The sequence below is a fragment of the Megalobrama amblycephala genome, linkage group LG17 (assembly GCF_018812025.1).
Source record: "Megalobrama amblycephala isolate DHTTF-2021 linkage group LG17, ASM1881202v1, whole genome shotgun sequence".
In the NCBI taxonomy this organism is placed as follows: Eukaryota; Metazoa; Chordata; class Actinopteri; order Cypriniformes; family Xenocyprididae; genus Megalobrama; species Megalobrama amblycephala.
This window is the reverse complement of record NC_063060.1, coordinates 10606937-10632405: the sequence shown is the minus strand read 5'-3', so window position 1 is coordinate 10632405 and position 25469 is coordinate 10606937. Positions and strand designations below refer to the sequence as shown.

Sequence of the window (25469 nt, the reverse complement as noted above, 5' to 3'; positions counted from 1 at the left end):
AAAATAAATAAATAAATGAAATAATAAAAAAGTAAAAGATAAATACAGAAAATAATATAGCAAATATTATTAATTAATATGTTAATTAATGAAGTAATACAAAATATTGTAATAATATTGTAAAATTATTATAGTTATAATTTTAGTACTAAATTTAATTAGAAATGAATGATTTGTTTTATCAAGTCATTTATTCCTTTATTTATATGTTTATTTATTTATTTATTTTGCAGGTTTATGCCTCTGTATATCAAAACATGATCTGTTAAACCCTTATAGCAATAGTTCACAAAAAATAAAATGTGCTAATAAAATGTGTCAATTTTATCCCTTAAAACTCATCTCTGATCACCAAAATGACATATTTAAACATTTTTTCTTTGAAAAAACTTTATTCGTGCCTTAAAATAGCTTGAATGTAACTCTACAGCCTTGCCTCATTTAGTATATGTGGTTCTATGAATATGCAAATTAGCCCCGCCTCCACACACTCGCACCAGCTCAGAGATCCACTCGTTGACGATCATACGTTGACGTAATGGGTTACAAAGTAGTTTGTGATGTCAGAAACACCAGCGATTTCAAATAGCGCTTTGAGACTGTCTTTGGTTCACTGCAGTTTTAAGGAGAAAATACTCAGCAATGGTGTTGACTTGTGAATTTGCACATGGTTTGTCTTAAAGCATATTAAAAACACCACATGATCCACTGCAATTTTTTTCAAAGTATATTCGTCTAAGTTCCACCTAAGAAAGAAAGTCACACAGGTTTGGAACAACATGACGGTGAGTAAATGATGACAGAGATTTCATTTTTTGGTGAACTCCCCATTTCATTTCAGAAGCATACATTAGACTAACTTTAGTCTATGTATCTTACCAAGTCTACTTATGCATATGCCTCGGATCAGTGACTATTCACATGTTTTGTATTTGCATATTGCATGTTTATAGACTAGCAATCAATCATAGCACAGAAATGCAGGAGTTTTTATTAACTATACTGAAGAAATGCATCTAATATTATTTGCTTAGTAATGCACCATGACTTATAATCAGAGCTCTCTCTTACAAAGATCATTAAACAAGCTAAATTACTTAATACAACAGTCAAAGGGTGCGAAAATGTAATAAATGCAAGTCTTCAGATTTAGCACTCAAACTCCCACTGAGGGTGTGTATGCGAAATTATTTGTATTCATTTATTTCATTTATTATTTTTTCCTTTTATGAATCTCTAATCTCTTCATTATGAATTCTAATACACGTTATTGATTTCTTTAATCATTTATATATTTGCTACTCTATGCTCGGATGTGTTTGATTATTTCCAAATGTAAGATCTTTGTTATCTCTTCTGTGCTGTAAGATCGAGTGGGTGTATTTTCCATCAGAATTGATTATGTGATGTACCATTGTATCAAAATATGTCTTTTTCCATCTCTGCAGACATGAGATAATGCAAGATCTGTGATACTCTCTTAAAGGTCTCAAAACAACACCTTGTATCTATTTTCATCTATCTTTGACATTTGGCCTAGCCATTACACCGACTATTACAAGATGGATAAGTCTGTTTGACCTTTCCTTATCAGACAAAAACAAGTTTAGGAGGATGTAAGCTTCCTGTATATATATATATATATATATATATATATATATATATATATATATATATATATATATATTTGGGCTTTCAAACAATTAATCATGATTAATCGCATACAAATTAAAAGTTTGAGCTTCTATAATACATGTGTGAGTACTGTGTGTAATTAACATGTATATATAAATACACACAAATTAATGTATATATTTATGAGAAATATGTAATTTATGTACATAATATTTTTATTTATACTCAATGTAAATAATATAAAAATATAAATAAATACATAAACTTGTGAATATTTCTCAAATAAATACATTAATGTGTTTGTATTTACATATACATAATAATTACACACAGTACACCCACATATATTAGGCAAACTCAATCTTTTATTTTGTATGCGATTAATCGTGATTAATCGTTTGACAACCCTAATATATATATATATATATATATATATATATATATATATATATATACACACACTACCGTTCAAAAGTTTGGGGTCAGTACGATTTTTTAATGTTTTAAAAGAAGTATCTTCTGCTCACCAAGCCTGCATTTATTTGATTAAAAATACAAACAACAACAGTAATATTGTGAAATATTATTCCAATTTAAAACAGCTGTTTTCTATGTCAATATACAGTAAAGTGTAATTTATTCCTGTGATCAAAGCTGAATTTTCAGCATCATTACTTCAGTCTTCAGTGTCACATGATCCTTCAGAAATCAATCTAATATGATGATTTGATGCTCAAGAAACATTCATTATTATTATCAATGTTGAAAACAGTTGTGTACACATTTTTTTCAAAATTCTTCGAATTTTACAAAGTTCAAAAGAACAGCATTTATTTAAAATAGAATATTTTCTAACATTATAATTGTCTTTACTGTAACTTTTGATCAGTTTAACTCATCCTTGATGAATAAAAGTATTGATTAATTTTATTTCTATCCCCCAAAAATAAAATTAAAATTCTTACTGACCCCAAACTTTTGAACGGTAGTGTTTAATGTTACAAAAGGTTTAGATTTCAGACAAATGCTGTTCTTTTGAACTTTCTATTCATTATAGCATCATGAAATAAAAATGTAAGTAACTATTTTCAATATTGATAATAATCATAAATGTTTCTTGAGCATCAAATCATCATATTAGATTGATTTCTGAAGGATCATGTGACACCGAAGACTGGAGTAATGATGCTGAAAATTCAGCTTTGATCACAGGAATAAATTACACTTTACTGTATATTGTATAACTGTATAGCTGTTTTAAATTGGAATAATATTTCACAATATTACTGTTGTTGTTTGTATTTTTAATCACATAAATGCAGGCTTGGTGAGCAGAAGATACTTCTTTTAAAACATTAAAAAATCTTACTGACCCCAAACTTTTGAACGGTAGTGTATATATATATATATATATATATATATATATATATATATATATATATATATATATATATTAGTTGATCTTATATTGCTCTTCACTTCTGCATCGTCTCTTCTACCTCTCTTTTCATTCTGCCAATATCTTACTTCTTTTAGGTCTTTCTTTTTCTATAGTCTGATCTTCCCAATCTTTAGCTGTTAGATACAATACTATGGATTTTATTATAAACTATTAAACTATTATTTACTTGATTAAATTTCTTGTCTCTATGATTTTACTTAATAAATTTGTTATTCCTTATTCAATTTTGATCTGTGACATAATCATAGCTTGACTGCCTGGATCTCATTGCATCAGAGGTAAAAGCCATCTTCGTTTCCTAAACATCAGTGCAGCACAAGTAATCTGAGATCAGATCCTCTCAGTGCACCAGATGCAGCCATAATGCACCAGAAGACCCACAACAGTCTAGTTATTAGTGGACAGGAGCCAATGATTAGGAAGCCAGGACTGAAAGAAGCAGACGGAAATATTTGGCTACTCTTTTCAAGAGAATCCTTAGAATTTTTACTGACCAGACAGAGCAACCTTGGTTTCCCAAAGGATGGTGCTTTCTAAAGTGTTCTCATTACTATAATGGGGCATGAAAACCCATGCAGATCACAGGCTGAACACCCCCTGCTGGCCTCACTAACACCTCACCCAGGAACAACATTAGTAGCTTCAATGGGAAACCAGGCAAAAACAGCAGGGTGATCACTACAATCAATGTAAATTAACAGGGTTTAAGAAATAGCATATCATTTCCGACACACAGACTGAACTATCGAATCCAAAGCGCATAAGGACCCAGAATGTTTGGATTCAGTACTCACAATCCAGCGTCATACATCTGTGTCCATGTCCAATCATCAGATTCAGATGGTGTGGGCAGGACCTGCAGGGTGGAGGGTGTTTATTTCACTTTAGATGTCTGTTCTATATTATCCATATTCTATACAATATTACTCAAGAATAGCTACTGTATACAATGTTCCTATTTCCCAAATTGTGTTACATGATGATAAAGTTGTAAAAAGTGAAACGTGGTGAATCAGCCTGTAGTCATGTTCTCAAGCTCAGGCACTCCCTGCCTGACCCATGAATTTCATTCATAACAAAATATCAAAAAGCTTTTCTCAGAACTATCCCAGGTGAAAAAATACTATAGTAATTTATAGTAAATATTATAGTGTTTTTGAACCATACTATAGTAAAGTACTTGAATTAATTTGTGTAATTCTATAGTTGCTGTGATAATATAACAACAATAGTAATATAAAAAATGTCTTTACCCAATACTGTACTAAGTTTTCTACAACTATAGGGTATATTATACTACAATATATACTACAGTTTACTGTAGTAAAAACTAAAGTATACTACAGTATTTATTATAGTTTATCAGTTCATTATAGTTAATACTACAGTATGCTGTAGCATTAACAAAGTGTTGTAAATACTATAATATATACAGTATACTACAATTTACTATAGTATGGTTCAAAAACACTATAGTATTTACTATAAATTACTATAGTATTTTTTCACCTGGGTAACCACATTTCTTCAAAAAATTTTTATGACTTTTCACACAAAAGTCATGACTTGTATTATATTGATTTCTTTTTTTATACAGTGTTTTACTTGAAAATTGCGTTTGTTCTATATAAAATAATGGCCACTAGGTTTGATATTCTGTTAAAATAATGCAAATATATTCTATATTTTAAGTGTTGCTTAAGTGTCCAAAAACATTTTGGTCCCCTGCGTGTCTTCTGTGAATATAATAAATTGTTACTTAATTATTTACATGTTACTTGACAACTATGCCTGATTCAAAACAAGGAATCTCGTGTTAATGACCAAATTAACCTACCAGTAAATTGCTCGCAGTGTTCCTCATTTGTAAGACTCTATGGATAAAAGCGTCTGCTAAATGACTAAACATAAAGTTAAAATGCAAATACTCCCATATAATCTTAATGGGGTCAGATGTCATGATTAAACTTCATGACATTGCTTTAAACTTCGATACCGGTGAACCCATTAAGGTTGTTCTTTCTTCAACGGCACGCCAGACTGCTGTTTACCACATGTCAGCCCAAGCTGGCCCCCGTTCTCGCGATATTGGATGCATTCCTGTTAGCATAATCATAGTCTCGCGAGGTCTCATCCAGTCATCCGCCATCGCTGTACTAGTAAAGACAGAGGAAAAGAGTATAAGCTACAGGGACTGAAACCTGGGGGGGAAAGAGGGCGAGATTTGTCCGTGTTTCCCCTCAACACACCCACCCTAACATCTGTTGATGGCATCGCTCCCTAACCCAAACATGTCCAACCTCAAACCCGGCACCAAGAAGGACACCAAGATGCGGATCCGCGCCTTTCCCGTGAGTATCAGCCGGGATGGACGCGCCTCAGGCGGCCGCGAGGAGAACTCGAGAGCCGTGGATCGGCCAGAGCAGCAGGCCACAGCGAGTTTAGATGTTTTGAGGCTGCGTTTGAGAGATTTGCAGTGACTGTGGAATAGAAAATACTTGTAATCATGATAATATGAGCTCCAGGGTTTTAAATATGTTTATATGACTCAGCTAATAGAGAGATGAGCGAACTGAATTATTGAAAAAGCCAGAGTAGAAAGTGACCAAAACTCAGTGATTTTTTTTCCCCCCCGTTCAGTCTATAGGTTTTGACCATAAAGCTGTAAATATGTACAACAGTGTAGATTCTGAAGAGAACACGGAGTCCTTCCTTTTGATTTGCTTGTTTTCTTTCATTGTTTTGATCTGATTTTGGGTCTTGTGTTGTCAGACCGGTCGTTGATGGTGTGTTTTTTGTTGCAACTTATTGTTGTTTGTGGTGGTGGTGATGATGGTTGATTTTATTGTTGTTAGTGGTTCTGTGTATATTGCCAAACTGACTGTAATGGCTGTGTTGCCTGGTTAATTTAGTGTCTTGTCATTGGTTGGTTTTGTGTGTTTTGTTGACACTGGTTGGTATTTGTGTAGTTTGTTGGAAATGTTAGTCTGATGTCACTGATGTGCATACTATTGTCACACGGTGTAGATCAGGGGGTTTCAATCTTTTAGATGCCAAGGACCCTCAAATATGATCATTCTTGGCAGAGGGATCCCATTCTAAAATTTCAAAGACACCTGTGTATTTTCATGTATAAAGACTCAATTTATACTATTTAATTATATATTTTTAAATTAATTTGAATTGTTTTGCTCTGTTTTTCGCTAGCACTCCCAGTTTGAACACCCCTGTTATAGATATTTTATATATTATAGGTTGTTTAGTGTTGTCTAGATTGTCACATTGATGATAGATGTCCTTAGCAGCTCTGCTTTTGTTTCACAGTCACTGCAGCACATTTTGCATCACCATGACGTGCATCTCTGTAATTTTCTGCAATTTTCTGTTCTTTTATTAGCTCCACTCAGATCAAATTATGTGCACCACAGTATTGTTGGTGTGTTGGTGATGCTCTGATGGAATGAATTATGTCAGAATAATCTGATATGCAGTAAAGTGAAAATGTTTGCATGCAGTTAATTTCTTTCCTCTCTTGAAGGCCTGGAAAACTCCTTAATCTTCTCAGAGTCTGACACCTATCAGCAAGTCCACAGGACTAAACAAATGTCCTTTTGGTTCAGATAAGTGGTAATAAGATAAGACATTGCTCTCGTGTAGAAGCCGTATTTGCTTGTGGGTTCTGACATGTTTCACCCTGTCAGAGGAATTCATTAGAAAGCTTACAGCAGCCTTTACTTCTTTCATCATAGTATTACCTTCTCAAAATGTGGCCCACATTCCCACCTGTTACAGTCCGCATGCTCTCAGCTCTCTCCTGCATTCTAACTGTCTGTCAGGTTTCTCTTCAGCTTTTCATAGTGTCAACTCAGGTGTGGTTTTGCTATTCTTGAAAAACATGCAGTTCGTTATTTAAAATCAGACTGACACAGACGTATTTTGGTCAGAATCAGGAGTGTAAAGAAGTTTGGTGCTTGCTGTCATTTTCAAAACCCTTTACTGCACATCCCTTAGTTAATTCAGACCTAACCAGTGGAGTTATGATTCTTCTGAGTGTTCTTGCTTTTGTTCTACCTCCAAAACTTGTGTTACTGGAGATAGTCAGCTGTAATTATGTGCTTTGGTTTGATATGAGGTTCGTCACTTAAGGCCTGTTTACACCTGGTATTAAGACCCGTTTTGGCTGATCTGATCACAAATGGATGACGCTAAATACGGGTGTAAATGGGGTGTAAAATGTTTTAAGCTTGTCTACTTTCGATCACTTCCAGAGGCAGTTAAAAACACAATTGCTTTTGTAGCCACGAAAGAGCACCTACTGACCCAGTGCGTAAACATTATGGGAAGTGTGCTAACTAGACAGGATTTAAATTTTGTTGGTTGGAGACCCAAGTTTGGTTTGAAGATGAAAAATGTACCAAGCACAATGTTCTCTCACCATTCCTGATTTCTAACATCCATTCGCAGCGCTCGGCGTGATTTCGCGGCTGTCAGAACGGAGACGAAAGCTGATGCTCTCTGTATGTTTTTCCGTCGTCTCTGGTCGAGTTCATATGTAAATTGCTTGAGCTTATTTCATCCAGTAGATCGATTGAACTGAAAAAGTCCATACATTTACGAACCCATAGACCCTCCCCTTGAAAAAATCAGGACAAAAGTGGTTGAAAGTGGACAAAAGAGACAGATTAAAACATTGCCTACTCGTGATCCGATCGTCCAAAATGCACCTTAATACCAGGTGTAAACAGGGCTTTAGCTGTGTTGACCTTCCCCCTCACAGTCCCAATGGGTCACTTTTCCAGGATTTATCATTTTGTAGAAATGTGGAAAGTTGTTCTATAGTTTATGTACACTACCATTCAAAAGTATGGGGTCAGTTCAGTTTGGTTTTTAAAAAAATGAATCGTTTGATTTAGCAATGATGCATTAAATTGATCAAAAGTGACAGTAAAGACATTTATAATGTTACAAAAGATTTCTATTTCACTTCAGTGCTAGCAAATCCATATCAAGGATTCCACAAAAATATTAAGCAGCACAACTGTTTTCAACATTGAAAATAATACGAAATGTTTCTTGAGCAACAAAACAGCATATTTTTATAATTTCTGAAGGATCATGTGACATTGAAGACTGCTGACCAGGGCTTGACATTAACACCCGCCAACCCGCCAAATGCGGGTAGATTTCAGCTGTGGCGGGTAAGACAGCCACTCCCACTAGCCACTTTGGCGGGGTGAATATAATTTCTGTTTACAGCCAAATGATCGTCGAAGATCGTCGAAGATCGTCGTAGCACAAAATTACAATCCAATCACACAATTCGTTATTTACGTGCAGTTAGTGAAGGAGGGATAGGCGGAATTGCGCTGAATGACACACAACAGAAGCGCTCTCTCGCGTGCGCCCTCTCTGTCGCGCGCGCGATATCAGTTCTCCTCGCGCCTGAATAGTCAAATACACGTGCACACGTCAAAATGTCCATCGTGTGGAGTATCTCGCGTGAATACAGTCGGTTATGGCTTAAGTGGACGTAAACAGGTGGGTAATAACTGGATATGCGTCAGTTACGTCCATGCATTCAGCAGCCCAATTAAATAAATACCTGTCTGTCATTAATGTTAATCAAACAACAAAAGATGTTAAACAAATGTAGGCTATATGTTAAATAAACCTACTCTATCTGAAAAAAAAAAATATTTTTAATTTACTATTGTTTTTGTATATTGCTTCTTTGTTCTTTTATATAGCCTAACACAAATAACTTATACAATTTCTCATATTAGCCCATGCTCATTGTCCACCTCTTGCCCACCTGTACATACCAGCTGATAAACAATGTAGTCTTGATTTGGGTGGTCAATCTGCATTTAAAAGTTTGAAAGGGTTTTAAATCTTCTAAATCAAGTAAAATGACTCCAAATAAAGTAATTTAAGCATAACAAAGTCAACTTTAATCATATAAAATGTAATCTACCCTCAAAATTGTGGCCAGTGAAAATGTTGAGTGGCTAGTAACTTTGGAAAACCACTACCCACAGTGGCTGGTGAGCAAAAAAGTTAATGTCAAGCCCTGCTGCTGACAATTCAGCTTTGCCATCACAGGAATAAATTACATTTTTAAATAAATTTGAATTAAAAAAAGTTATTTTAAAGGGGACCGATAATGCCCTTTCACAAGATGTAATATAAGTCTCTGGTGTCCCCAGAATGTGTCTATGAAGTTTCAGCTCAAAATACCCCACAGATCATTTATTATAGCTTGTCAAATTTGCCCCTAATTTGGGTGTGAGCAAAAACATGCCATTTTTGTGTGTGTCCCTATAAATGCAAATGAGCTGCTGCTCCCAGCCCCTTTTCCAGAAGAGGGTGAAGCTTTAACAGCTCATGCATCGGTTGATCAACAACAAAGCTGGAGAATCTCACACAGCCAAAATGACAATTTTCAGTAACTGTTTTGTTCAGCTTTACAATGGCTTAAAATGATGGCATGGTAACAACACTCTACTACAACAACTCTTCCTCTTCTCTAAAGCAGCCCAATATGGCCTCACCCCATTTTGATGTCACCAACCCGGGAAGAAGCTTGCTGTAGTTTCTACCAGCCATTTGTTGTCCTTGTTATTGTGAATTATTTCTGTAAAAGGAAATATATCTCCATTTGCATTGATCTTTGAGCATTGTAACTTTGCAGATGTTTTTTATGCTCAAACAGCAATATTACACACTAACTAATGTTAAAAAAGTGAAATCATAATCAAGAACCCCTCCCCTTTAAATTGTAATATAAATAATTTGCTAAGAGCCTTCTTTCAACGCATTGTAAAATCTTATCGCATTGTAAAATGTTCTCCCCAAACTTTATAGTATTCTAACTGGCTTTTTAACTCAAGATGCAGACTTGCTTTAATAAAAGATTAGAAGAGTTTTAGGGTTCCTGTAGCTGAAACGGTAGAGCATGACACTAGGAATGCCAAGGTCATCATGGGTTTGATTCCCACTGAATGCATAAAATGTATACTTTGAATGCAAACTAAGTTGCTTTGGATAAAAGCATCTGGCAAATGTGTCTACAGATATAATCAGGGTTTACTGTTGTGGGTTAAATGTATGTCTCTCTGGTCTTGTCCTTCATCATTGCCTTTGCATTGACATGACCTGAGCCTACAGAAACCCAGTTTGGAAACCTACTTGTTTGACACACATGCACCACCTTTTGCTTCTGGGATTCCTGTTCATGCAAAAACTGGTTTCTCTTTGTGTTAGTTTAACTTTTTCAAAAGTGAAATGGTCTTGATCCAGTGATTGCCAAAGCAGGTGTGATTCAAGTAGCCTTTTAGCGAAATGTTGCGAGAAGTGGACGTTCACACTCACACCCATTTTTACTTAAGCTTAAGTCAGATTTTTACCCACCTAAATGGCTTTAATCCACAGACTTGTCTGCACATGTCCATGTTCAGGTATCAAGACCTGTCTGTCTGCAGGCTTAGTAGATGGAGAGAAACAGACAGGTGAGAGCGAGGCGTTCTCTGCGTCTGAATCTACAATGTGTGTCGATTTATCACATAGCAGGAGCTGTGTTACTAACACCGTGACAAGCATTATAATTAACATGAGCAGTGCTGAAGTGTTGTTTTGACATGCATAATTAGTCAGATGTTTAAATATGTAATTCACACATGAGATTAGACATCAGACCTGTTCTTTGTGAGATTAGCTCTGCTGAGTCACTTGGAACTATCAAGAGCTCTGAAGTTGGACTGTTGGTTTTGTTGTAAAGGGAATTGATTTTCTCATGGTTCAGTATCTGCCAAAGTTTGAGCATATGAGCAAGTGACCTGCGCCAGTTGGCACATTAAATGCACATTAGAATGTTATAAGTCAGTTGTTTTACTTTTAATGAGCCTGGAACACACCCTACAATTTCCCATGTTGAATAAGTCAACAAAGTCTCCTCTTATGTAATTGCAATGTTGTGATATTCAGTTCGATATATACACTACCGTTCATAAATTTGGGTTCAGTACGATTTTTAACCAGTCCACTGATAGATGGCCGCTTTCAAATGCTCCCATGTGTATCTGTGTAAGTGCTTTGTAAAGAGCGTCATTGATGTCTTTTTACAACATGCTTTTGAAGCGTTGATCATTGTAGCCAATCACAGACATATCTGATGAGTGCGTGAACACAATTGCCAATCAGAGGTGTTTACGAATCCGCTCATCAGTGGTCAAAGCGTCACATTTTTTAAATTTCAGTACCGACTTGGTATCGAAGTCTGTACTTTTGAAAACACTAGTATCTTGGTTTCTTTCCTAAGATATATTAAGCAGCCCGACTGTTTTCAGCATTGATAAGAAATGTCACCTGAGCACCAAATCAGCATATTTCAATGATTTCTGAAGGATCATGTGACATTGAAGACTGGAGTAATGATGCTGAAAATTCAGCTTTCATTGAAGAAATAAATTACATTTTAAAGTACATTCAAATTGAAAACAGTTCTTTTCAATTGTAATATTTCACAATATTGTTTTTAATGTATTTTTGATCAAATAAATGCAGCCTGGGTGAGCATAAGATACTTCTTTCAAAAACATAAAAAAATCTTACCAACCCCAAACTTTTTAATAGTAGTGTACAGAAGATAATGTTCCTTATGCAGAACTATGTATGTGTGTATGATTTCATGTTTGACTTGCTAGTAATAATGCTTAAATAAAAATGTTGGCCATTACTTATAGCTGAGTTTTTAGTACTTTTGTAACCTTCCAATTAGAAAAAGTATGCTGTTTTAATTGGAAAAAACAAACCATTTGATTAATATTAATTAATTAATTTAAAGCAATATTGGTCAATACCCATAAGGCGCATCCCTCCTAAAACTTTTTGTCTAATTATCATAAAAGTTTCTTTGATTTGTTAATTTGTTTGTTTTTGCAGATGACCATGGATGAGAAGTATGTGAATAACATCTGGGATCTTCTGAAGAACGCCATCCAGGAGATCCAGCGGAAGAACAACAGTGGGCTGAGCTTTGAGGAGCTCTACAGGAACGCCTACACCATGGTGCTGCACAAACATGGGGAGAAGCTCTACACGGGCCTCAGAGAGGTGGTCACCGAACACCTCATCAACAAAGTATGAGCTCCTCTCTCGCTCTGAAATCTTTCTTGAAATACTGGAGGTCCTAGAGATTAAACTTCTCGCAGGCTTTAGCCTGGAGTTGCTGAAGTTAAATGCAGTTTAATAAGCAGTAAACCACAAGAGACGGAGTGTTATTAAAGCTTATTGCTTTAAAAGACCTCCTTAAATAATTTGATGGTGTGTGATGTGAATTTAAATTGAACAGATTGATTCAAACAGATCTGAAGGACACTGTCTCACATTTTTACTGCATATATATTTATATATAGCTTAATGAAGACTCTGGGGTTTTATCTCTGGTGCTGGCTGTTAATGATGTCAGTTCTGGAGATGAAGCAGATGGTGGAAACCTGCCCGTCCCAGTGGAGTTGTTCACAGGGTGATGTCACCGTCCACACAGGTGGATGAAACCCATGTGCTTGAGCTGCCATCATAACAGCTTTGATTTTTTTTTTCTTTTTTTTTTTTTTTTCCCTGTCTTCAGGTGCGAGAAGACGTGCTTCATTCATTAAATAACAATTTCCTGCAGACATTAAATCAAGCGTGGAATGATCATCAGACTGCCATGGTCATGATTAGAGATATATTGATGTACATGGTAAGTTGTTGAGTCAGACTTTCTTTAATAGCATGTGTATATACACTGCCCAGCCAAAAAAAAAAGTTACTGTTTGAAATTAAATAGGCAAATGCATAAGAGTCTGTGATTGGATCATTATTGCAGTGATTATTATGTTTCTAGCATGTTATATGTTTGGCAACAGTTCTTCTAACCCTAATTGATGGAGTGTGTAGCTTTTCATTTCTTAAATAACCATGTAGGAAGACACATCATGGCCAATGTTCCCTCTAATTTTTTTTCTCGCTGAGCAAAACTTTTCTCTGTTGAGCGCACATTTTGGCTACCTGAGCAAAAAGATTCTTTATATCAGACCTGTACAGTGTACGTAAACACAAAAAAAAATAAAAATAAAATATGAGCAGTTACACTGATGGTTTAGGACAACCATAATGCGTTTTTGTACAGTAAATTATTAGCAACAGACAGCGTTAAACCATCAAAATTACATGTTTATTGCTTATGAATTTCCCAGATTTTCTATACCAGGAAGTTTCAAGATTTTTAGTGGCAAGGAGCCATAAACAATCCCCTTGAGATCAATTTTTTATTAGGCTTACATTATAATATAATCCTGAAGGATTTAAACTGATATACAGTATTTTATCAGTTTAAATGCTTCAATTTGTTTTAATATATTATAATATGAAAACAAACTGAAGCATTTAAACAGATCTGATGGCTAAATATTAATAGAAAAGTGAACGTTAACTCTTTTATAGTTATCTAAACATCCCTGAAACCCACACCACACACGCACAAATCTATTTAAACTGAGGTAGGCCTATAACTATGTCTATATAACTGATGTATTTTGAGTTTGCAAGCTACACTTGTGGTGGGAGTGTAATTGTAAATGTCTCAGAGTTTTGTTGGATTCTGTGCCCATCATCCATTATTTCTGCCACTTTTCATTAAAATATGACATTTTATTTCACACTTCTTTTCGTTTTGCGTTGCCTCTTGTATTGAGCTATTCCGCAAACATGATATTATTCTTACCGCGACTGATTTGGCTCAGGCCCGCTCACACTCGCTCGATTGTTCTCTTTCTATGAAACCCGTTAACCGCATTCACCGGTTCTAACTCTATAGCGACAATAACTCTATAGCGGTTGACCAGAGCACTGCAATTATTTCTCATTTAATCTAAAATCAAATGGATTTGCCCACACATGATTTCATGTCTGATATCCACTGCGTGGCAATTATTCTTTCTGCACGGCCGCGCGTGCGCAGCTTAGAGGGAACATTGATCGTGGCCATATTCCAGGATGACAATGTCAAAGTCAGGCTCAAATTGTGAAAGAATGGTGCATGAGGAATCATTTTCACAATAGTATTTTATTTTGTTTTTGATGCACCTCTTGATGGAAATAAATGATATTTCCATCAAAAGTTGCATCAATTTTTGGTCAAGATCTTGTACTGACAATGCAAGAGGTGAGGTCTATAAAGTCTTCTCCAGCCCATCCCAAATACTTTCAGTGAATTTAAGGTCTGGACTCAGTGGTGCCAATTCATGTGTTAAAATGATTATTCATGCTCCCTCCCAACCATTCTTTCGCAATTTGAGCCTGATGAATCTTTACATTGTCATCCTGGAATATGGCCGTGATTCGTCTTCCTACATGGTTGTTTAAGAGATGAAAAGCTACACACTCCATCAATTAAGGTTAGAAGAACTGTTGCCAAACATATAACATGCTAGAAACATAATAATCACTGCAATAATGATCCAGTCATAGACTCACTCTAAGTATTGCTTTTAGAGGGTTTTGACTGGAGCCCATGAATCACACAATCAACCAAAAAGCTTTAATAATCCTTATCCTGTTTACTGACCTGACCATACAGTGCTGAAGTGATGACATACTTTTGTAGCCCAACACTGAAGTTAACATCACCCTAGTTCCCTCAACAAAAACCCAATATGATTTTTCCACTGGCTTTTGGATTATTGCAGAAAATAAGCCCTTTGACCAACAAAAGTTTATGATTCTTGCACATTTTGTTCATTATGATTGATAATCTTCACAAATGAACACATCACTAGAAATAAAAAAGCACAACATAGGTGTGTTCACCATAGACCTTATTTCAGGCATTTAATCAAAATCCTATTTACTTCCAGACAATAAAATGCTAACTTGTGAACATTTTTCTCTCTGTCTGTCTAGGACCGTGTGTATGTTCAACAGAATAATGTGGAGAACGTCTACAATCTCGGCTTGATCATCTTCAGAGATCAGGTTGTGCGGTATGGCTGCATCCGAGACCACCTTAGACAAACTCTGCTGGACATGATCGCTCGAGAACGCAGGGGAGAGGTGGTTGACAGGTGTGTGACATCTGTCGTTCTGTCTCACTTTACAGTGTTTCGGTAAAAGAATGAAAGCTTTCGGCTGTAAGTAGTAGAGATGCATTTTTATGATGTTTGTGATGTCATGTTTTGTGGCAGGGGAGCCATCAGGAATGCCTGTCAGATGCTGATGGTTTTGGGCTTAGAAGGTCGGTCCGTCTACGAGGAGGATTTTGAAATCCCGTTCTTAGACATGTCTGCTGAGTTTTTCCAGGTGGGTGCTGCTGTAATACTGCTTTTACATTTGTTTGCTTGTCATTTTGGATATTACAAAACATTTCCTTGTCACTGCCATTGAAATAAAATAGGAATGAAATCTTTCATTTAGATCTTCCATCGCTATTGGTTTTATAATTTCAATCAGCTCCTTGATGGGTTGACTTGATGTGCAGTTGTGCTGTCATTTCACTTGATTCAGCCAACATTTTATAGCAGGATTGTTCAAAGAGACAATGACACATTTACATATCCTTACAACTTCATAATCACACTCAGAATGACATTTCAGCAACTAAAATGGATGGGATGTATTAAAGTATACATTACAGTTCAAAAGTTTGGGGTTTTTAAAGATTTTTAAAAGTGCTTTTGGATAAAGTTTGATCTTATTTTATCAAACATATTATTACAATTAAAAATAAATGTTTTCTGTTTTGAAGATCCAGTCTTCAGTGTCACATAGGACTGCACGATTAATCAGAAATATACCGCATGTGATTTGGCAAAGGCTGTAAAAAAAATTAAAAAAAATAATTGTGACACTTGTCAGAATGAGTAGTAAATGTTGCTCCACCTGAAAGCCAGAGGGCGCTCTCTCACAGAAACTCCAAATATGCCCAGCAGAAGTAAGATATGACACACATCATTCCAGGAAATCCCTATAGGCATCACACTATGGCTGTTGCTGAATAAACAGAAGATTGAAATGCTTTGATTAAACGTGTAATAAACAGATGACTACGACAATATATGGTTTATCGGAGTTCTTCAAGCCTCTCGGGTATTTTCATGTTAATAAAGTATATTTATATTTCATTGCTAATTGACATAGCCTTTATCATTGTATAGAATACTATGAAATATGTTGTGTGCTTTTTTCTGTGTAAGAAGACACATCATCTCACAGAACGAGGTTTTCAAACACTCAACTGATGTTATGAAGCGAGTTTGGAGTAGAGACATGTTATTAAATGTTGTCTTTTGTTGGACAAGAGGTTCAAAAATGCTCATGTTTGGAAAGGTGTTTGACGCGTGTTGATTTGTCAAATGCACGTTACTGATTAGAGCCGTACTTCATTGACAAGCTGCACAAAAAAAAAAATCGCATGACTTCATGTTAATTGCGATTTATTGTCCTGTAGGAATCAGTCTAATATGCTGATTTGGTGCTCAAGAAACATTTGAACTGCGGTGTATTATTTAAATTATTCAAATTCAAATACATTTTATATTTTAGAATTATATTTTAATAAAATATCGAATTTCGTGTTCTATAAAAGCATTTTCAAATGTTATTACAAATTAAAAGCATATTTATTGTGAAAGTTTTTAATTTTTAATAAAAAAAATAAATGTTTTCTGACACAACAATATATTGATTTAAAAGACAATGTGTAGCATTTGTTGTAGTGGGGCCAGTGAGACAAGTAAAAATCCACTACTAACCTGGGGCCGTATTCACAAAACATTTTATCTTACCGCTAAGAGTTCTCCTAAATAACAGTAAAAGTTCTTAGCTAAGAGTTTTCTCTTAAAACCTATTCACAAAGCTGCTGAGACCAACTTTTACTAAGGAATAGACTGAAGTCTTAAGCTAAGAGTAAGGGCGGGGTTGACCTCGTTGCTATGGAGTATACACACAGTGCTGTGGAGTATACACACAGTGATTGGCTGAGTCAGCGATTTAATCATAGAAATATTGTAGAATGAGGTGTCATGTTTCCAAATTAAAATAAATGTTTTAAAATACAAATGTTGCCCTATTCAAATAAATATTTTTTTTAATAAAAATGTTGCCATAGTTAAAATAAAATTTTGCCATATTGTTGCCATAAAGGTTTTAAAATGTAGGCAATGTAGTGTCAATAATTAAACTATACAGTTAATTGTGGACTGCCTCTTGGATGTTTTCATCTCAAGAGAATGCAGAATTCAAGCGACAAATTATGTTTTATAAACAAAGTTTGGGAGAAACACATTCAAACGGTCTTTCTAATCAGCTCGAGAGGAGGAATATATACACAGACGAGAGCCGACTCGCCTATAGTTACTTTGACAGTTTTCTGCATCCCTCCGCCACCCACTCCACTCTCAGCTGGGGATATGGGGATAACTTTGGGTTTTGGCTAAATTCCAAGCTCGGAGCCCTCGATCCCCTTGGACAGCACACCAAAATACACTTATTATATATATATATATATATATATATATATATATATATATATATTTTTTTTTTTTTTTTTTTTTTTTTTTTTTTTTTTACTCTATTCAGTCATTTGAACTCATGAAAACCACTGCCACAGGTAATCAGACAATATTTATTTATTTGTTAAAGATTTATTTTTGGCGTCTCATCGTAGATTCAAATCTATAAATCAAAATGTATTGCATTTATGAAGAAAAGGTTCACACCTAAGGCTTTATCGCTATTGCCTCAATGGTGTAGGCTACAGTGTCTTTAGGTGGATTAGGACTGTTGACTACTCCTAACATGTCACAGATTTAGGAGCTAGTTTTAGCACTAAAATGCCTTGTGAAATACTCTTAGAGCAAAAATGTATGACTCCTAAAATTAGGACTGACACGCCCATTATTTTTAAGAGTTTCTCCTAAATTGGTGATTTAGGAGCTACTTTTAGCCTTAAGATGTTTTGTGAATACGGCCCCTGAAATAAACCCTCATTGTTAAGACCTGTATTGATTAATTTGCTGATTTATTATTGACTGGCGTTAAGTATAATATCTCCATTTTTGTTTGTGTCTGTGCAGATGGAAAGTCAGAAGTTCCTAGCGGAGAACAGTGCCAGCGTCTACATCAAGAAAGTGGAGGCTCGGATAAACGAAGAGATTGAGCGAGTGATGCACTGCCTGGATAAATCGACAGAGGAGCCCATCGTGAAGGTGGTAGAGAGAGAGCTCATCTCCAAACACATGAAGACCATCGTAGAGATGGAGAACTCGGGACTGGTCCACATGCTCAAGAATGGAAAGACAGAAGGTGAGCAGCCATTTATTTTTTTATCATCTATCATCTATCCCTAATTGGAATGAATTAAATTTTTTTTCTTTGTATTTAACTAAATTTCTCTCATCTTTTCTATCTTTCTCTCTCAGACCTGGCGTGCATGTATAAGTTGTTCGGTCGGGTTCCTAACGGATTGAAAACGATGTGCGAGTGCATGAGCTGGTACCTCAGAGAACAGGGTAAAGCGCTGGTGTCAGAGGAAGGAGAGGGCAAGAACCCTGTCGACTACATTCAGGTACACATTCACCAACATGAAGTAGCAAAGAAAGAACTGCACAGACGATAGAGGCTTGTTCTGTTTATACAAAACTGACCAGCTGAGTCACATCCTGAATAAACAAAGAATAAATCTGCCAAGGTTTAAGAGTTCATACTAGTGAGAATGTGTAAATACAACAACCTCAAAGAGCTTTATGTTTGTAATAAGTAGTAAGGATGGTCTTTTTCTTGTGGTTCATTCAGGGTTTGTTGGACTTGAAGTCGCGTTTCGACCGGTTCCTGCAGGAGTCCTTCAACAACGACAGGCTCTTCAAACAGACTATTGCTGGAGATTTTGAGTATTTCCTCAACCTCAACTCCAGATCGCCTGAGTACCTCTCACTCTTCATCGACGACAAACTCAAGAAAGGAGTGAAGGGGGTAAGAGATTAGCTTTAGGCCATCTTAAGTTCTTGAGATGAAATCTTCCTACAAATTGGGTAAATTCTCTTCAATATTGCCACACTTTTGTCCAGTGAAAGTGGAAAAAAATATGAATATGAATTATTTATTTTATCCATATATATATATATATATATATATATATATATATATATATATATATATATATATGTATGGATAAATGTACACCTATATACACAAACAAAGTGTTATAGCTGACTAAAATTAAAACTAGAGCAAATTTTGTTTTTCATTGAAAAATATCTGAAATAAAATTAAAAAGAAATATTAGATTTAAAACTTTTAAAAATTAGAAATAAAATAAGGTGAAATTATAAAATTTAGTTGTTAAAGGTGCCCTAGAATTAAAAATTGAATTTATCTTGGCATAGTTAAGAGTTCAGTACATGGAAATGACATACAGTGAGTCTCAAACTCCATTGTTTCCTCCTCCTTATATAAATCTCATTTGTTTAAAAGACCTCCAGAGAACAGGCGAATCTCAACATAACACCGACTGTTACGTAACAGTTGGGATCTTTAATATGTATGACCCCAATATTTGCATATGCCAGCCCATGTTCAAGGCATTAGACGAGGGCAGCCAGTATTAACATCTGGAGCAGCACAACTGAATCATCAGACTAGGTAAGTAAGCAAGAACAATAGCGAAAAATGGCAGATGGAGCGATAATAACAGACATGATCCATGATATCATAATATTTTTAGAGATATTTGTAAATTGCCTTTCTAAATGTTTCGTTAGCATGTTGCTAATGTACTGTTAAATGTGGTTAAAGTTACCATCGTTTATTATTATATTTATGGAGACAAGACTGTCGTTATTTTCATTTTTTAAACACTTGCAGTCTGTATAATGCATAAACACTTCATTCTTTATAAATCTCTCCAACAGTGTGTAATGTTAGCTTTAGCCACGGAGCACCATCAAACTCATTCAGAATCAAATGTAAACATCCAAACTTACGCGATTAGACATGCTGCATGACAAACACTTTGTAAAGATCCATTTTGAGGGTTATATTAGCTGTGTGAACTTTATGCTGGTTAAGGCAAGCGCGAGCTCCGGGGGAGGGGAGCACGAGATTTAAAGGGGCCGCGCAGCCTGAATTGGCGCATATTTAATAATGCCCCAAAATAGGCAATTAAAAAAATGAATTAAAAAAAAATCTATGGGGTATTTTGAGCTGAAACTTCAGACACATTCAGGGGACACCTTAGACTTATATTACATCTTTTAAAAAGACGTTCTACGGCACCTTTTAAAAAATACAAAAAAATCAAGCTAAATGACAAAAGCACATAAAATTCTTAACTAAAATTAAATCTGAAAATGTAAAAAAAAGCTAATTCACAATATTAATAAATGAATACTATAATAACATATAAATAATTTTAAAATACCACTGAACCAAAGTTATTACTGATCTCTTAATTGGTTCATTATAATTGTGTTTATATTCAGCTGACAGAACAGGAAGTGGAGTCCATCCTGGATAAGGCCATGGTGTTGTTCAGGTTCATGCAGGAGAAGGACGTGTTTGAGCGTTACTACAAACAGCACCTGGCCAGAAGACTCTTAACCAATAAGAGCGTTTCAGATGACTCGGAAAAAATATGATCTCCAAACTAAAGGTGCACATCATATCCTTCTTTACTCTTTTACTGTATTCCTCTATATTACTAATGCAATATTCATGCTTTATCTCTCAGACGGAGTGCGGTTGTCAGTTCACCTCTAAACTGGAGGGCATGTTTAGGGACATGAGCATCTCTAATACCACTATGGATGAATTCCGCCACCACCTGCAGACATCACAGGTGCATATGCACACACACACACATCCCTTTGACTTTGTTGTTCTTAAAATAAGCTAATTATAATTACTGCGTCCTGAGGGCCTATTCACACCACATCCAAATTTTATTAAAAAAAACATTGTTAATTGAAGCGATGCAACCCTTTCAAGGCCTTTCACACCAAATGCAAAAATGTGAGATTTGTCTTCATGTTGCAGGTGTCTCTCTGTGGTGTTGATCTCACAGTGAGAGTATTGACCACAGGTTACTGGCCCACACAGTCAGCCACACCCAAATGCAACATCCCACCCTCCCCACGCCACGCCTTTGAGGTCTTCAGAAGGTATGACTCGTACACCCTTTTCCTTATTTAATTATATGTACATTGAACTTTTAAGTTGAACAATTAGATTTTTACGTATCTGTTGACTATAATCGAACAATATTGTTTTTTGTTTTTTTTTATAAGTATATGACACAAACTGTCAAGGTAAAGATGAAGTTGATAATCTCTGCTTGCCATGTCTATATCTGAGTTTTCACCACTTGTAGCTTGGTTTCATGTGAATTTTTTCTTTTTACTCTGTGCAGGTTTTATTTGGCTAAGCACAGTGGCAGGCAACTCACACTCCAGCACCACATGGGTTCTGCAGACCTCAACGCCACTTTCTACGGTGCCATTAAGAAGGTACAGACACAATTGGTTTTTTTTTGCAATTGCATTCTATGACACTGAAAGTGCACCTTTAATACCCAAGTAAAATATAAGTATTGTTCGTAATATAAGACAATGTTTTTTCTTAGCAATACATCTGAAAAAACAGGTTTGTCCTATAGGGGCTAGACTACATGTCAATAACACACCTGAAACAGTAGGTGTCAGCAAATACGCATAAGCGGGTGTGCCAAGAAATATGGTGTGTCTGTGTAATGTTAGAAGATCGCAAGCTCAAAAAGACAGTCTTAAAAACGCTAATGGTCAAAGAAAATGTACCATCTAAGAGACATGAGACTGTCATGTTTGCGTGCCTCACTGATGGAATCAAACTTCCCCAGTATGTGATTTTAAAACGTAAGACGGTACCCAGATTTTAAAACTACAATGAGATTTAATTTCTACTGTTAATGAAGTTTTGGTAGGCTAAAAAAACAGAGGAGGGGGTTGTTGGGTTCTCTTATATTTGGAACTATATATAAAGAATAAAATGTTCAAAAGCTGATTTTAATTGACTCTCTCTCTCTCTCTCTCTCTCTCTCTCTCTCTCTCTCTCTCTCTCTTTAGGAGGATGGCTCAGATGTAGGTGTGGGTGGGGCGTTGCTAACGGGCTCAAACACACGGAAGCACATTTTGCAGGTGTCAACCTTCCAGATGACCATCCTCATGCTCTTCAACAACAGAGATAAGTTTACCTTTGAGGTAAAGCCTTCCATCCACATGTTCCCGATCTGAACTCCATGAAGCCATGCGTACACGATCAGTTTAACCTTCACCTTTGTTGACTTTTAACCCTCTCAGGAGATCCAGCAGGAGACGGACATCCCCGAGCGCGAACTGGTCCGGGCCCTGCAGTCTCTAGCCTGCGGGAAACCCACCCAGAGAGTTCTCACGAAAGAGCCCAAGAGCAAAGAGATCGAGAGCGGCCATGTGTTTACAGTCAACGACCAGTTTACCTCCAAACTGCACAGAGTCAAAATACAAACAGGTATTGTGCTGCCACACGGGGGCGCTGTTGACTCAGAATGAATGGACAAAATGGAGCATCTAAAAGAAATAAGAATTCAAAACTGACTTTTAGTTTATTTTTGTTTGTCATCTATATGCTTGTGTTCTGATAAAAGTAGAGAAAATAATGTATTTTTTAGCAGATACATGCATTTAAAATATAACAAATATATGAATAATTAATCTAAGGGTCTTCTACAGATTTTAGTCCAATAAAATGCTCTCAAGAATGTCCGCTCCATCTTAATTATAAACACCACCTGCCATTTGGTGTTTTAGTATTTTGATTTAACTGTATAGCTTTTATAATTGAATTTAGTTGTGTGCTTTTGTCTTCTTTTTTTTTTTTTTTAATTTAATGTTTTTATTTCTATTTTTTAAAAAGCCTTATTTTTATTTGAAAAACCCTGCAGATGCCCTGTGCTTCAATTAACAATTTAACAAAAATGATTTTTAATACTTTTAGTTAACAATAACTAGACTTTTGACTCTTTATGATGAACTGTTCATCCTATTTCTTGCTCCAGTTTCCTTTTTCAATAGGAAACATACCATCAATGCTCTTGTCAAAACAATTAATGAGGCCTTTAAATATTTAATCCTCTAATTTGGAGATGTATTCTGATTTTATAAAAATATATGGTGTAGATGACGTTTAAATCAGACTTGATACTGAGATCATGATCATCTACGTCTCAAGTAATCTGAATTAAGATCTCTTTAATTTAAAAATGTGCTTCACAAACACTTTGGCTCCGTCTTCTGCAGTTGCTGCTAAGCAAGGCGAGTCAGACCCAGAGCGCAAGGAGACGCGGCAGAAAGTAGACGACGACAGGAAACATGAAATCGAGGCTGCCATCGTACGCATCATGAAGTCCAGGAAGAAGATGCAGCACAACGTACTGGTAGCAGAGGTGAGCATGTGTTCTTGTTTATGGTTTTCTGTGTTTGTTTTGTTTATCATTTCAAAAATGTATCATCTGCAAATTTCTAAATATCGGTTTGGTTGTCTCCTGTCAGGTGACCCAGCAGCTGAGGGCGCGGTTCCTGCCGAGCCCTGTGGTAATTAAAAAGCGCATTGAAGGACTAATAGAAAGAGAATATTTGGCCCGGACGCCGGAGGATCGTAAAGTCTACACGTACGTCGCGTAGTGGATCACATGTCTGCACAAGGAGACGAGTGAGCAACACAAAGACAGGAAAAATAAAGATTCTGGACTGCTCTTCGCATGGACTGGGAAGTTTGTTTTAAACAAAAGATGAGCTCTGGGTAGCGGACTTCATTTAAAAGAAAAGCAAACCGAGAAGTCATAAACCATACAATCGGGAAAATTAGTCAGGAAGCAAAATAAGAAATTCATAATTGTGTTGTAGATTATTTTTAATTAGATCAATCCCACTCCTATGAGAATCTCAGCTATGAATGGATCCAGCTTCAGTCTCTTCACCGTTTTACCCTCGTAGAGATCAAAATCAAAAGAATCCCTTGGGAAAATGTGAATGCACTGCACATGTTGTTGTTTTTTCTTTTTTCAATACTGTATAAAAGGCAGAATTATTAAACACCCTAACAAAAACAGCCAAAACGTGGCTACGGAAATAAGACGAAAAAGTTCAATAAAAATGTTGATATTGAACCGCTTGCCGCTTTCTTGCAGATGCCGTTGTGGTTTCCGTGGTAACATCAAGGTGCGGAGACGAAATGGATGCTGAACATGTCGATGTAATTTCATTCTTAGTTTATTAAACAAATACAAACGTTTCACAGTGTCCTAGGTGGGCTTGCCTCCCGAGACACGGGAAATAAAAAGCAGCCAAATGACTCTGAGAATTAGACGGTACATCACTATCTCCAATTTCCTGCTATTAAACCTCTAAAATGCCATTACTGCCAAGCTTGAATTATGTGTGGCCCTGGTCCAAACAGAATCAAATTGTTTTCAGAAATGGGCAAAGCACATGTGCACAGCGGGTTTGAGGAAAGAGTAACAACGTCACTGAGACTCCCTGATGAAATAAAGTTAGCTAAAAAATAAAAGCAGCAGGGAGCAAAATCCACAGCTTTGATTTCCTTCTGTATCAATGGTGCATGTGATAGTGATAGACAAACTGATCAGGGGCAAGTTGCATAAACATGGTCATTATGTTAAAATCCCCTGTGGTGAAAATCAAGTTTTTAATGTTGTTTATATGTCTATGTGGTGTTTTTAATAGGCTTTGAGACAAACCATGTGCAAATTCATAAGTCGACACCATTGCAGAGTATTTTCTCCTTAAAACTGCAGTGGTCTCAAACCTGCGGTTTGAAATCGCTGTGACATTACAAACTACCTTGTAACCAATCACGTCAACATGCCAGCGGGCTTTAGCCGCTCTGACGCAGGAGAGTCTCGAGAAGCCAGATTATCCTGGTATATTTTTCTGATAAAAATAAGATTTGATATGAAGAATCGGGTAGATTTAGCAATATAGCAGGTGTATTACGATGCTGTGATGAACTATATGCCTTTCTCCACTGACGTTGTGAGTTGTTCAAGCGTTTCTACGGATATTGATTTTTAGAAGGCAGCTGTCTGAGATGAACTGGGACATGGCTTTTGTCATTAGCAACACAATTAGCAGCTGTTTGATCATGTAGTCAAGCAAAAGGCTAATCAAATTAATTACATTATGTGTCCGACATTGTAAAAAGCCATACAGTTGTGCAGTGTTGACCGAGTGGATCTCTGAGCTGGTGCGAGTGAGTGGAGGCAGTGCTAATTAGCATATTCATAGATCCGTGTATAATGAGGCAAGGG

At 36.1% G+C, this 25469-nt stretch overlaps 2 protein-coding genes across 2 annotated transcripts in view; one reads left to right on the top strand and one right to left on the bottom strand.

Moving 5' to 3' along the window:
• Nucleotides 1-5046, bottom strand: part of mbnl1 (muscleblind-like splicing regulator 1) — a 103030-nt gene extending 97984 nt beyond the window's left edge. The window contains exons 1-2 of the mRNA XM_048162364.1: nucleotides 4935-5046; nucleotides 3892-3953 (exon numbers count right to left, since the gene is read on the bottom strand). The gene's annotated coding sequence lies outside the window, so the exon portion shown is untranslated. The remainder of the gene's footprint in view (nucleotides 1-3891; nucleotides 3954-4934) is intronic.
• A 166-nt stretch (nucleotides 5047-5212) lies between these two features.
• On the top strand, nucleotides 5213-24308 carry cul3a (cullin 3a). Its single transcript, XM_048162359.1, is given in 17 exon segments — nucleotides 5213-5448; nucleotides 12038-12235; nucleotides 12726-12839; nucleotides 15041-15201; nucleotides 15322-15436; nucleotides 18211-18439; nucleotides 18556-18701; nucleotides 18929-19105; nucleotides 20614-20755; nucleotides 20758-20783; nucleotides 20862-20969; nucleotides 21167-21291; nucleotides 21540-21636; nucleotides 22231-22365; nucleotides 22465-22651; nucleotides 23440-23585; nucleotides 23692-24308. Coding segments are annotated over 17 exon segments (2322 nt in total). The 5' UTR covers nucleotides 5213-5364; the 3' UTR covers nucleotides 23824-24308.
• The last annotated feature ends 1161 nt before the right edge of the window (nucleotides 24309-25469 follow it).